At 37.4% G+C, this 13,748-nt stretch overlaps 1 protein-coding gene across 2 annotated transcripts in view; it reads right to left on the bottom strand.

Moving 5' to 3' along the window:
* farsb (phenylalanyl-tRNA synthetase subunit beta) overlaps positions 1–13,748 on the bottom strand; it is a 41,489-nt gene that overhangs the window by 8,199 nt on the left and 19,542 nt on the right. For both annotated transcript variants that reach the window (XM_028463863.1, XM_028463864.1), the window contains 5 exons: positions 11,639–11,846; positions 11,456–11,536; positions 10,141–10,233; positions 4,495–4,612; positions 2,841–2,993 (listed from right to left, as the gene is read on the bottom strand). In XM_028463863.1, the coding sequence (XP_028319664.1) occupies positions 2,841–2,993; positions 4,495–4,612; positions 10,141–10,233; positions 11,456–11,536; positions 11,639–11,846 (653 nt within the window). The remainder of the gene's footprint in view (positions 1–2,840; positions 2,994–4,494; positions 4,613–10,140; positions 10,234–11,455; positions 11,537–11,638; positions 11,847–13,748) is intronic.

Genomic DNA, 13,748 nt, shown 5'->3' with positions numbered 1-13,748 from the left:
TTTATCAAACTGTTAAATTACATTACAGGAAATCAATTTGGACATTTTTTTGGATCAATACGTTAATCACACGGTGAAATATCGCGATATATCGCAGAATTAATTTTTTTTCTTCCACTTTTAACGTACGCTGAGTCCAAACCTCACTCCTGTAGAAGAAAGATGACACTTCACTGACTTGTTCAGTTCTGCTTTAAGTAACTGTGTCCTCTGTTAGAACCTGATGCTTTCATGACCTCATCAAAACGACATGAAGCTCCATCCACAGCCAGTGCAAACTGACCCTGTCAATGATTAGTTAAACACACACTGATCCATCCACGGAAAGACAAAGATCAGGAAGCAATAACTTTTTAACTAGCAGCCTAAAGGTCTGTTTAAAAAAAGAAAAGAAAGGCTCATTTTATTTCAAAAACAGCCTCGAACTCCACTCGACCTCAAAAGCTGTGGTTCCCAAACTCACCGCTCATGGAAATGTGCAATATGGTTTAAAATCTAGGGCTGAGACTTTGACGCGTTAATCGCGATTAATTAAATACAGAAAAATAACACACAAAAAAGATATAACCTAGTTAATCACTTTTTTTTCACTTCAAACCTCTCATTTCTCATTATACCCATAATACTGATGCTCATACCACAACACAAGAAACAGGTGAACCAGCGCTTTGTGTGTTTTAGTTTTAGTTTAGTTTCACTGCATGGAAACCAAAAGCAGTTTTGTGCAAATTGTACAAGAAAGAGTTTGTGGATCACCAGAGCTCGTCTAGTCTCAGCTAGCACCTCAGTGCTAAACATGTAGCAGCTAGCACCTGAGTGCTAAACATGTAGCAGCTAGCACCTCAGTGCTAAACATGTAGCAGCTAGCACCTCAATGCTAAACATGTAGCAGCTAACACCTCAATGCTAAAATGTAGCAGCTAGCATCTCAATGCTAAACATGTAGCAGCTAGCATCTCAATGCTAAACATGTAGCAGCTAGCACCTCAGTGCTAAACATGTAGCAGCTAGCACCTCAATGCTAAACATGTAGCAGCTAACACCTCAATGCTAAAATGTAGCAGCTAGCATCTCAATGCTAAACATGTAGCAGCTAGCATCTCAATGCTAAACATGTAGCAGCTAGCACCTCAATGCAATACATGTGGCAGGTAGAGCACCTCAACGCTAAACATGTAGCAGCTAGCACCTCAATGCTAAACATGTAGCAGCTAGCATCTCAATGCTAAACATGTAGCAGCTAGCACCTCAATGCAATACATGTGGCAGGTAGAGCACCTCAATGCTAAACATGTAGCAGCTAGCACCTCAATGCTAAACATGTAGCAGCTAGCACCTAAATGCTAAACATGTAGCAGCTAGCTGCAACATGCTCCAAGCAGACAGTGTCTCCAATCCACACTGAACAAGATGACGGGGTTCAGAGCCAAAATGAATAAGTCTCCCTTTAAGGGAGAGTTATGGCCCCTTAGGAAAGCTCTTCTTCTCTGCCTCTACTACAAACTGCAGAGCTGATCACAGATTTTTTTTTCAGGTTACAATTATTCTTCTCGTTTGGTTTACATCGACATCTTTCACTTCCCCTGATTATTTAGAGCAATCAAAAGCAGCAAAACATGCGTGTTATCCTCCAGATCCAGTCAGAAGGGGTTACAATATGCTGTGGAGGGACATATTCAACATATTAAAATCAACAATAGTAGCTAGCAAGTTGCTAATAACTGCATACCCCCCCCCCTCACTAGGTACTTGAATGTATAGTTATGTCACCTTATTTAATCCAACTCAAATCAACCATTATTACCATTTTGCTTAATATACACATTAGTGCATACACGATGAGATAACTAAAAACATACACATCTCCCATACTACACACACACACACACACACACATCTCTGAGAAGTTTTTATAGTTTTACAGTTCATTGTAGACATCGCTCCAGTTGTGTTTTCAGCTTTAGGAACAGAAACAACACGACTCCTCCAGTCAAACTCTTGGGGTACCCGGTATCCGACTTGTACAAGCCATGAGTACACCGCTTCACCATTGAGCCTGCTCTGAGCATGTCGGACCTTGTTTACATAGTAACGGTTGCTCGGACGTATGATTGGACAATGACTGTTTGTGGGCGGGGTTTTGCGAAAGGTCAACTGTGATTTTGACTGAAAAAGCAGCTAAATGATCTAATAATCAGGCTGAATGTTTCACTCCAATAGAAAACAATGAGATGTTTACAGGCAGTGAGGCCGTGTGACATCATCAATCACGTGATTTCAAGATGGAGGAACACAGGCTCTAAAACTGTAAAGTAGTATATGAATATGGTGCATATTATGCATAGATCTACTAACAAGGATGAAAATTTAAAAATTACAAAAATATTATATTCATTATTATCAAATTAATTAACTATTAAATTAGTTAATTTTTATATTGTATTTTAAACTAGATTCATATTTGAGAAAGTGAAAGTATAGAATACAGTTGTTTGAGAATGTGTGGTGGTGTTTTAATTTGAAAAAAACAAAACAAATAAAAAATATATTTTATTATTATTTAATTAATTATTTATTAAATGATTACATTTTTATACTGTATTTTTTTTTAAAACTATATTTACATTTGAGAACATGTGATGGTGTTTTTAATTTGAATCTTTATTTTTTTTTAAATGTAAAATATTAAAAAAATTTAAATGTGAAAATCAAAAAATTTTAAAATGTAAAAATCTAATTTTAATCTGTATTTTTTTATTTTATCATGACTAGACATTTCAGGAGACCACATTTTTGTTCCAGGTGAACCTGAGGTTGAAAGCCCCGCTGTGGCCTCTTACCTTCTGCGGCCTGGATGTGGTACCCCTCTCCACGGAGGGGCTTCACCCCCAGCAGCTGCATGGTTCGGTCCATCAGGCCGTGGATCACCTCAAAGCCTGGACTCTTGTTGTAGTAAACGGCACAGAAACGTCGGCTGTTTCTGGCTCCGACATCTGAGGAATATGAGGGACATTAGGACCATGGAGGGCTGCAGCGCTGCCTGCTACATTATGCACATTAGAAACAGACTGAGCTGCATTATAGTAAGTCTACTTATAGAACCAGTGCTTCTCAAAGAGTGTGGCGTGGCCCCCTGGTGGGGCATGGAGGTATGACAGGTGGGGCGCGACCAGAAATGAGTACAGATATATTCTAGTCAAGTAGAAGTTAATCATACATAAAATACTCCAGTACAGTTAAAAAGTAGCTCAATTATATAGTACTCAAAGTACTATATATTCATGGTTATGTTTTGGTAATAAATCTTGCCATGGTTCCATTACATACAGTAAACATCTCATGTAGAAACTTAAAAAGGAACAGACCAAATCTATCACAATAGGAACTTCATTTATTTTCCATAAAGGCATCTGTATAAAATAAAAGTTTTGTCAAAATTTACAATTATTTAATTAAAAATAAATAAAAATGATTAGGCTCTAAGTATATATACATTTATGAACTCAAAGAGTTTTGTGTCTGTTTTAATGCGGTGCATTACGTTTAATCTGATTGGTCAGCTATTATGTCCGTTGATCATTTTAAAAGAAAAAATAACAATTTACTCAGTAAGGATGTAAAAATCTAACAAATGACTTTAATTCTTTAAAAACATACTTAAATACATGTAAAATGAGTGATTTATTACCCAATAAAATCAACTCAATTACAGTAACGTGAGTAATCCATTACTTTCACCTCTGGGCACAACAAACTTCTCAATTTCATGCAAATTCCTTTGTCCATTGAGAATAAAGATCATTAACACTAAAAAAAAAAACACATACACACAAAGAAATGAATAATGAGAACCTAAAAATGTAGCAGAAATAACAACAGCATTAATCTATTAGACTGTATTAGATATGGACCAGAAACCAGACGTAACATGGAACTGAAGTACAAAAATAATGATTTACGTCGGTTGAAGTGAAACAATAAACAACTGACATAAAAAATTGTTTTCTTTTCTGTTTTCTTTATCTTTCTGACAGAGTGCAAACAATTTTTCTTTATTTCTTGTATTTTTGACTGCTGCACTTTAATATTTGTTTTTCATGCAAGTGATTCGTTTAATTTTGTATTTATTATGAAATATTATGTTAATTGTTCCCTGTTAGTTCAATAAATTTTAAAATGTGTTATTTGTCAGGATTTGGAAGCCTGAAATAAATAACCTTATAAAAGTTAACTTTCCTCTTGTGTTAGCTTTCTGTTAGCATCTGTAATGATAACGGGTCCTAAATCAGCTGTAAAATACACTAAAAACAAATATCTATCATCTAATATATTTCCTATATATTGGTTAACTTGTTAGGCTTTATAATCAATGAAAATATTGTGAATGAATATTTCTGTTGTGGACATCTGAGCCTTTTTTACTCTAAATTTTAATGTTTTTTTAAATGGTAAAATGAGTGAAAGCTTGATATGAAACAGATCGCGCACACACACCTTTGCTCTTGTCCTTCAGCACCACATCTGATATCTCAAACAGTTTGAGTGGGAGGGGCATCTTCTTGTTGGCAGCGATGGTTTTCAGCAGTCCAGGCAGCAGAGTGGTGCGCGCCACCTGGTGGAAATGAAGAGTAACGACATCAACTCATTAAAGCTCATTTTTTGTTTTAAAAATAAGAGAAGGGGAGGAGTGTCAATTTTTCCTCGTCCTTATTTTTCTTCCATGTTCAGCTTCCAATATCTCAGGATGTACACCACATAGGACACTGAAATGTAATATAATAATACAGCTCCACCTACTCTCTCAGAATATAGAAAAATAACTGCTATACATAGGGATGTAACGATTAATCGTAAGGCAGTTAAAAATCGATTCATAGGTATCACGATTGATATCGATCTTCTGAAAATTGAATCGCAGTACCTTTTTTAAAGGTACCGCTATCCAGAAGTGTAGGCGGCGGGCGGAGTCTGCTAATACTTTCTTTCTGGCCGCCTTCTATTCTTAAATATGTTAATATTGTAATAATACTGGCTAACTATAGACCAATCAGCAACCTTCCATTCATGGCCAAGATCATTGAGAAGGTGGTCTTCAACCAACTGAGTCAATTCTTAACATTCAACAAAATATTTGATACATTTCAGTCAGGTTTTCGTTCTCATCACAGCACTGAAACTGCTCTTATCAAAGTGATCAATGACATAAGGTTGAACACTGATTCAGGAAAAGTATCTGTTCTCATTCTGTTGGATCTAAGTGCTGCATTTGACACTGTAGATCATACAATTTTGTTGCACAGATTGCAAACATGGGTTGGACTAAATGGAAAAGTAATGCAATGGTTTAAGTCCTACTTGGAGGAGCGAAGCTATTTTGTAAGCATTGGAAACTTTGAATCTGACAGATTACCAATGTCCTGTGGGGTTCCTCAGGGCTCTGTTCTTAGACCCCTTCTGTTTAACCTTTATATGCTTCCTTTAGGACAAATTTTACAAAACTGTAAGGTTGATTATCAGAGCTATGCAGATGACACACAACTATATCTATTACTGAACCCAGATGACTATGGTCCCATTGAGGTGTTGTGTGACTGTTTAGAAAAAATAAACTGCTGGATGAGTGAAAACTTCCTTCAACTAAACCATGACAAGACGGAGGTGATTGTCTTTGGTAACAAGGAAAAGAGGACTGCTGTCAGCAATTATCTTGAGTCTCAATCTTTAAAAGCTAAAGACCAAGTCAAAAACCTTGGTGTTCTGATTGACTCAGATCTTACATTCAGCAGTCAGATCAAATCTATCACAAAAACAGCCTTCTACCACCTAAAGAACATCTCCAGAGTGAAAGGTTTAATGGCTCAGAAAGATCAGGAGAAACTGGTCCATGCTTTTATCTCCAGCAGACTGGATTATTGTAATGGTCTTCTGACAGGAATCCCCCAAAAGAGCATCAAACAGCTACAGCTGGTTCAGAACGCTGCAGCTCGGGTCTTAACCAGAACAAAGAGGTCAGAGCACATTACTCCAGTTTTAAAGTCTTTACACTGGCTCCCAGTCAGCCTCAGAATAGACTTTAAAGTTCTGCTGCTGGTGTATAAATCTGTGAATGGGTTTGGTCCAGAATACATCAGTGACATGTTAGTCAGGTATGAACCCAGCAGGTCTCTCAGATCTATGGACACAGATCAGATAGTGGAGCCCAGAGTTCACAGTAAACATGGTGATGCTGCTTTTAGTTGTTATGCTGCAAAGAAGTGGAACAAACTGCCAGCAGAGCTGAAGTCAGCATCCAATGTGAACATTTTTAAATCAAAGTTAAAGGCACTTTTTTTCTCTACTGCATATGATTGAGAGAGAGATTTTTTGTCATGTTGTTGATGTAATGATGATTTTACTGATGATTTTAATTGATTTTACTGATGATTTTAAATGTTCTTATTGATTTTAAACAATTGAATGTTTTATCATGTAAAGCACATTGAGTTGCCTTGAGTATGAAATGCGCTATATAAATAAATTTGCCTTGCCTAATAAATGATTCATTGCCCCTTTAGCACCGAAAGAATATCTGTAATATTACATGAATATCTGTAAAAGTCACTTTATTCTATTAGCTCTGTCTGCTAGCATAGCATCTCTTCTTCACTGCTAGATTAGCTGCATGCCAACCGACCACGGGGTTACCAGCGCCCTCTGCTGGTCCAAACAAATATCTGACGTAAATACAGGGCAATGACGTTTTTTGTTTTTTTTTTTTAAGTCCAATTGTTAAGGCACAAAATACATTTTCAGTTGCACTTTTAAAAAGAAAAATAACTATTATGCAGTTTTGCATTGTTTATTATAGAACCAGAATTTAAATTAATAAGCTTCTTCTTCATTTGTATTATTCCTTTATTTATTTAATTCAAGATTTAGTTTTAGTTAAATTGCATTATTTTGAACAGTTTATCAAGGGATTCTTTTGACAATGAAAAATAAAAGGAAAATAGTACAGTATTTTCTAGTTTTTTTTCCCCCCCAAAAAAATAAAGGAATATTTTTCAATCATCATTTGTCTACAGTCTCATTTTGTAAAATAAATCGTGAACCCAATACCGTGAATCGAATCGTATCGAGAGTTGAGTGAATCGTTACATCCCTAGCTATACATTCTATCTGGTGGACATGCCAGCTCCTCAAAATTGGAAAAAACTTAGCGTGTGTTTGGGTCTGGAACATGGAACAACTTAGCATATGTCTCAGCTCCCTGTAATTTGATCAGCTTAGAGCTATGAACATAGACTGTTCACATCACTAATGACTAGTCAGTAGGGTAACATGCTCTTGAAATCTGAAAAAATACTTTATTTTTTACTATCGTCATTGACCCATCACTGCATGTGGGAATGTAAGAAATCTGTTTGAATTTATAGTATAAATGTTTCTCTTTCTTGGGATATAAAACAATTTTGTTTATGCAACTTCTTCTTTGCGTTATTTCACCACTTGTGAATATTGTCCATATCTCAAAAAGTATTCATCCAATCAAACTAAAAATTTCAGAATTTTTTGACACGGAAGAGCATGAGATTTCCTGAAAATGTGTTGAAATAACCTGATTCAATGTTGTGAATTTAGTAGGCATAGATTTATCAATGTGGATCAATATACAGTATATCGATTGGTTAAGCAACGATCCAATCAAATCAAAGGAAACTCTAAAGTATTTCATGTTTTTTGGTAAAAAGAATGATTTTCGTTTAAAAGCCTGAAACGTTTCAGCAATAAAATCAAAACATCAAAGTTGTTTGATGTTTTTTCAGGTTTAGGTGAAATCACTGTTTTATCTTCATTCCAACATAAACTCCTCTCAGCCTTCAGCTCAATAACAGACACAAACTGAAACTAAAGACCTTTAGGTCTTAAAATCTCCATATGTTCCTACAATGTGCGCCATCTAGTGGCCAGGAGAGAATACAACTTCACATGTGGGTGAGACCAGGATATCAGACACAGACCCACCAAAATAAATCACAAAAGGCTCTTTACTGTATTACAACCATTATTCTGTGACATAGTACATAAGTCACATAAGTTAGAATAAAGAGAATAAAACTGCTTCAACTTGTTTATGATTTTTGCTCATATTTCAGGTTTAAAGCTTGTTGTGAGTACAGTTTCTGTGTAATCTGTTGGTCCTCTTTGTCTTACATTTATGGGACGGAGTAACATTCTTCTTAGATCCAACAGAACATGTTCAGAATGTTTCTGTAATAGTGTTGTAGTACTTAAGGTTGGTCTTGTTCTCGAGACCTCGTTTTAAAGGTCTTGGTCTCGTCTCGGAATGCCTAAACTAACGTTTTCCTCGTGCTTTTATCACTTGATGCCAGGCTACCAGACTCAAAACACCACTTTGTTGTTGTTGTTGTTGTTGTGTAGTTAAATTCACTACTCCTCTGTTATTTGTTAATGGATCAAGATAAAATTTGTTAAGTAAAATCTATGTGTACGCATTGATGAACAGAGCTCGATTTTCGATTTGGGGCCCCAAAAGAAAACAAAAAAACAATGTTGATTTCTCATTTATTTGCAAGTCCAATATTACGACGGTTGGTGGTACCAAATCATTGACACATACCAATATATGAATGGGGTCCATTACTCCATATGTGCCACGGGGGCATCAGGGGGCTCCATTCTTTAAATGACATGGATAGTCTATGTGCGGATGTCAAGAGCCTGTCGGAGACCTTTTTGAAAGGGGGGAGGCCCAAGGCCAAGGCAGGCTGGCTTGATGATAATGTATCATGTTTTTCTGCAGTCAGTGTCTTCTCCTCGTCCTTCTCTCTCTGCTCTGTTTCAGGTGTCGTGAAGCTGATGATGTCAGTTCCTGATCTGTGGTTCACGGCTCAACTAGTCTGAGATACTCTGATGTTCTATCTCTCTATCCTGTTCTGTTAGTCCTTCTGTCCACTAATACCAACCAGTCTACGCAGATGGCTGCCACCTCTGAACCTGGTTCTAACGGAGATTTATTCCTGTTCAAAGGGAGTTGTTTCTTCCCACTGTCGCTAAATGCTTGTTCATTAGCCCCTGAGCTAAAATGAGTTTGACAACCCTGATTTATCTTATTTCTAGTCACGATTCCCTCTAAACACTGACTGTACAGTCAACTGACAAATAAACATCTCATCTTCAGATATTTGAAATAATTCTGGACTTATCAATTACTTTTTCAATACATACAAGAGTTTATTTTTAAAAAGAATTTAGTTAAACCAAGATTTTTAAATGTTCTGCTTTAAAAGAGTTGCTCTGTAAAATGTATTTAAAAAAACAAAAAAAAATAGAGAATGTTCTTCAGACCACGTCTATCTCAGGAGTAGGAACCGTTTAATCCGCTGTGCGTGAGATCTAACAAGGACTTGGTGAGTCTGTTTGTTGTTGAATCCAGAAAAACATGTGCTGTCAAGAGATTAAATAAATTGTGTGATTAATTAATCATGCTTTGTAATTAATTAATCTCTTTTTTAATCGCAAATTTATTCAGTGAGTTTGTTGATTTGTCAGTCACGGCGTGCTCACAGCATGTAGCAGGTAGCACTGTCCGAGTGTCCGCGCTAGCTGTCCGTGCTAGCCGCTACATTCAGGTGTTAGTGAAGGCTGCAAAACTGCGGTGATTAGGCAAACTTTTTCTTGCACAATTTGCACACAACTAGGCCTTAGATTTCCATACGGTGTTTTTAAAAACCAAAATTAACGCAAACGAAGCTGAGCAGCGCAGCAGTCTCCTGTCCTTTTATTGTGCATCAGTATTACAGGTAAACCGGGAACTCTTGAAATAAAGTTCTGCGCTGTTTGGAGTGCAAAAAAAAACAGCGATTAACGGCATTATTTTTTCCTCTAATTAATTAATCGCAAATAACGCATTAAAGTGACAGCCCTAGTGTTAAATACTGTACCGAGACCTCCTAGCTAGCTCACCACAGTTATGTAGCAATTACGTCATGGATAAGCAGCAGTTACTGTAAATGCAGGGAAAACAAAAAAAACTATAGTTGTAATTGGACTTGTTATATCAGAAGATAAGTTCAGCTCAGGGAGGTGATGTCATGTTTTTTTTAATTGTATTCTGTGAGCTGGACTGCATGGTGTTACCTGGAACTCTGCCGTCTTTGGGTTGGAAATATGAGCCGCTCCAGTCTCTGAGATCTTCTTCCCCAGTTTGTCGCCGACATCTTCTTTAGAACACTACAAGAAAGACAGCAACTTTATTATTATTGAAACATTAACTCACTGACTGCCATTGACGTACATATACGTTATTTCAAATCCAAACGTTTGTCAATTGTGTTTTTTAATGGGGGTTGCTAGGAGACATTGTAATTGGACTTGTACCGTGGTGTAGTGACCAACTGGTTCCATGTAGGTGGCAGCAGTGCACCTTTAGATGAGAGATCACCGTGATCGGCAGAGGTTAGAGGGATGAGGAAAGGAGTTTACGAGGAAGAAAAAGGTGCCACGAGAGTTGATGGTAAAGCTCCCATTAGCTCACAGCAGCACACACTTGAGCAGATGTGTGGACCTAAGTAGACTATTGAATGTCGTGATTATGAGAGAAAACAATCAACAATCCGGGTCAAATGGTGAGACTTGGCATGTCAGGAAGTAGGAAGAAGTTGTGTGTGTGGAGACTGGGGGGGATCCTTGGAGGAAGGCCAAAATATGGTAAGGGTACCAAACAACTCTCACCCAGATAGCAAAATAATAATAATTTTGCCACAAAAGGCCTGGTCTTAGTGTTGTTTTTCTTGCTTTATAGAAAGAAACCAATGTTGAGGTGTCACTAAAGTAAAAAATAAATTAGCCTCAAAGTCACTGACAGGTTTTTTCAGAAAAAGCCTTTTTTCTCAGCTTTTTGCTCAGAAATTGGCGTTTTGTGTGAAACTTACCTATTCAAGAAACAAAAAAAATAATTCTAATTAAAGTAGAGAGTAAAGTAAAGTAAAGTAGAGTTTCAGATTTTACATAGTCATGGTACAAAATATTCTGTGGGTCTTCAAACTCAGTTAAAATTTTTTGGGACACAACTGCTTTTATTCACTTTCCGTAAACAAATCATCTTTAACTTTTCCTGATTATTGAGAGCAACCAAAAGCAGCGCAAGTTATTATTTTGACTGAAAAAGCTACTAAATGATCTAAAAATCAGGCTGAATGTTTCATTCCAACAGAAAACAATGAGATGTTTACAGGCAGTGGGGCCGTGTGACATCATCAATCACGTGATTTTAAAACTGTAAAATAGTCCCATTTTTAAAAGTTAATAAAATGAATATGGTGCATAATAATGTGTTTTGTTAGACATAGATCTTCTAATGAGTACGTTTCAAAGATTTAAGGCCACATTTGTAAAAACAGTGGAGGATCCATTTAAGAAAAAAAAAATTTAAAAATATGAGTTTTTTTATTACCAGTGCAAAGGTGAGGACTTCTGTGAATCCAGCAGCAGCAACATCTTGTCTCAGCAGCTCCGTCAGCTTATTAAGTGGAAACTACACACACGCGTACACGCACACGCACATACTTTAAAGAGACAAAGCTTTCCACACACAACATCATGGCACCAAAACAAAGCAGAAGCCCTGATCAAACACCTGCGTAGCTACGGTGTAGGAGCGCGGTGTGGTACGAGTGATGTTGTTGAAACCGTAAGCGATGGCGGCGTCCTCCACGATGTCGCAGGCGTGGATGATGTCGGAGCGCGTTGGCGGGATCTCCACCTCGATCTGGTCGCCCACCCCGGTGAGTTTGGACAACAGGCACATCCTGGTGAGCAGCTGAGCGACGGTCTCAGTCGACTCACTGTGAGGAGAGGAAGAGATGAATACGTGTTTAAGGTTGGGTTGTGATGCTGTGCGATATGGAGAACGTTTTATATCACGATATAGGTAGATTTACAACCTGATAATGATATATATCCTGATTCTTTCTTAAAATTACATTCAGTGAATGGAAATGTGCTACTCATTATATATTTTATTATATATAAAATTTTACAAAATAAACGGTACTTCTCCTTTAAGAATCTTCTCAATGAAGGAATATTTGTGACTTCTGCTACATTTACTGTTACTACACACACGTGTTCTGATTTGTAAACGTGTACAAATATCATATGATAGTAGAGGTTTGGTTTTATTCCTTAATAGTTATTCTAGAGCAACAGGAGATAAATTAACACTTCCATTTGTGAGACACGTTTGCAGCTATTTTGCTTGGAAGAGTCATATTGGCTGTAAAGTTAAAACACTCATCACATAGATTTTTTCTAAACCTGAACTCTGCTGTGATCATTAGATATTATCACCCTACATTGTGTTCAAGTGCTCATTTTTCTGTGAAGTTTGATTTAAACAAGTTATTTAAGGTTGAAAAACTGGATTTTACATCATATATTACAATGATTGACAGCCTCGGAACTTGCGTAGCTCTTTGTGAATAGCATAAGCAGTTACATCGTGAAGGAAAGCCGAGACGCCATTGAACTTTTCCCTTCAGTTTTTTGTCTTTGTTGAGCTACTAGTACTAATAATAACCTCTATGATCTGAACAAGACGTTGTTTCGTAGCTGGGCTGCGTAACTCCTCAGTGTAATATGCTAAATGGGCGGGGCGTGTTACCAGGGCTCCTCCTACTCTACTGAGCAGACTCTGGCTCCAAATGACGTCAAATTTGCAAGATGGCAGCGTCCCTTACCCGGGATTTCCACTGGATACGTCTCCACTGCGCCACGGCACCGATCCGGTATTTCACCGCTGTCCGCCGTCCGGTAATTCACACCGGTTGTGTTTTGTGCCGCGGTGCGCTCCGGTTGAACGACTGTGACGTCACGAGAAAGAGCAGTTCTCACAATATTTATATAATCGCGCGAGAACGCAGTTAAATGCATGTGTTCTAAACGCAACAATAAAAAGACAAACAGGTCAGTGTTCCTAAAGAAGGAGAACAAGAAGGTTGGACTTTTTATCAACAGCCAACAGAGAAGAGATAAAACTGTAGTATAAAACATGAACTAAATCTATATCTATATATCAGTGCAGTTACTATATGAGAGGAATCAATATAGTGGATGTGAATTTGTTTTTACACATTATGACGTTTTGGTGATGTATTTACTCAAAATATAATCTGAAGTGTTTTATTTTGAAAAGTAACAGAAAATTTTATTGTGGAGTACGTGCTTAATTTCCTGTTTAGCTTCATTTGCTCTGTGCTGATTGATGCGTCGTGCTCCGGTGTCCGTCAGAAATAGAAGCCCTACGTATATCTGGTGGAGGGCACCGGACTACCACATCTGGGAAGGAACAGACACGCAGCGCAGTGGACCCGGTGGAAATTAACACACAGACTAAAGTGGAAACCTATCAGCTCCGGTGACACGGCGGTGACGTAACGCAGCGGAGCCACATCCAGTGGAAACTGGGGATTAGAGGCTCGGAACTCTGACATTTTACAACTAAATACGTAATATTAAAATACTTTACTAAAATGTGAAGAGTGGGACTAGGATTAATAAACAGCACTACTTAAAACCCAAATACATATGTATTCAGCAGAAAAAAGTGGGTTTGGGATTTAGTTACTCTTTAAGTTAGCCATATAAACAATAGATTGTTATATCGTACGGTAGACCTTTTTATATCGCACTACGATATATATTGTTATATCGCACAATGATATATATCGTAAAATGTTTTATGTGAC

Source organism: Gouania willdenowi, chromosome 13 (assembly GCF_900634775.1).
Source record: "Gouania willdenowi chromosome 13, fGouWil2.1, whole genome shotgun sequence".
NCBI lineage: Eukaryota > Metazoa > Chordata > Actinopteri > Blenniiformes > Gobiesocidae > Gouania > Gouania willdenowi.
The sequence above is the reverse complement of the archived record's forward strand: the minus strand, read 5'-3'. Positions and strand labels throughout refer to the sequence as shown.